Source organism: Numida meleagris, unplaced genomic scaffold, assembly GCF_002078875.1.
Source record: "Numida meleagris isolate 19003 breed g44 Domestic line unplaced genomic scaffold, NumMel1.0 unplaced_Scaffold423, whole genome shotgun sequence".
NCBI lineage: Eukaryota > Metazoa > Chordata > Aves > Galliformes > Numididae > Numida > Numida meleagris.
In genome coordinates, this window is record NW_018364642.1 from 20207 (window position 1) to 21187 (window position 981).

General features: G+C 66.6%; 1 protein-coding gene across 1 annotated transcript in view; it reads left to right on the plus strand.

Moving 5' to 3' along the window:
- LOC110391627 (DNA-directed RNA polymerase II subunit RPB1-like) overlaps positions 1-560 on the plus strand; it is a 10332-nt gene extending 9772 nt beyond the window's left edge. Inside the window, exon 3 of the mRNA XM_021383582.1 lies at positions 498-560. Within this exon, the coding sequence (XP_021239257.1) occupies positions 498-560 (63 nt within the window). The remainder of the gene's footprint in view (positions 1-497) is intronic.
- The last annotated feature ends 421 nt before the right edge of the window (positions 561-981 follow it).

A 981-nucleotide genomic window follows, 5' to 3' on the forward strand; every position in this document is an offset into this window, starting at 1 on the left:
CCCAGCATTCCCAGTGGGACTCAGCTGTCCCCAAGGGGTTCCCATGTCCCCATGGTGTCCCCAAGGGGTTCCCGTGTTCCCAGTGGGACCCCAGTGTCCCCATGTCCCCATGTCCCCCAGTGTCCCCAGGGGTTGCTGTGTCCCCAGGCACCCATATGTCCCCACGTCCCCCAGGGGCTCCGTGTCCCCTGGTGTCCCCCAGCATCCCCAATGGGACCTCAGTGTCCCCAAGGAGTTCCCGTGTCCCCCAGTGTCCCCAGTGGGACCCCAGTGTCCCCATGTCCCCAGGGGTTGCTGTGTCCCCAAGCACCCATATGTCCCCACGTCCCCCAGGGGCTCCGTGTCCCCTGGTGTCCCCGTGTCCCCCAGCGTCCCCAATGGGACCCCAGTGTCCCCATGTCCCCAAGCGCCCCGGTGTCCCCAGGGGGTGCTGTGTCCCCAAGCACCCATATGTCCCCATGTCCCCCAGGGGCTTCGTGTCCCCTGGTGTCCCCCAGCGTCCCCAGTGGGACCTCATTGTCCCCAAGGGGTTCCCGTGTCCCCCGGTGTCCCCAGTGTGACCCCACTGTCCCCATGTCCCCTGGTGTCCCCATGTCTCCCAGTGTCCCCAATGGGACCCCAGTGTCCCCATGTCCCCCGGTGTCCTCATGTCCCCCGGTGTCCCTCAGTGTCCCCCAATGTGACCCCACTGTCCCCATGTCCCCTGGTGTCCCCATGTCCCCAGTGTCCCCACGGTGTCCCCAAGGGGTTCCCATGTCCCCCAGTGTCCTCATGTCTCCCAGTGTCCCCAATGGGACCCCAGTGTCCCCATGTCCCCTGGTGTCCCCATGTCCCCAGTGTCCCCACGGTGTCCCCAAGGGGTTCCCATGTCCCCCGGTGTCCCCATCTCCCCCAGCGTCCCCAGCAGCCCCCCACTCCCATTCTCACGTCTACGCACTCCTTTATTTCCCCAGCACTACGCAGGACCCCGTTCCCCTCCCC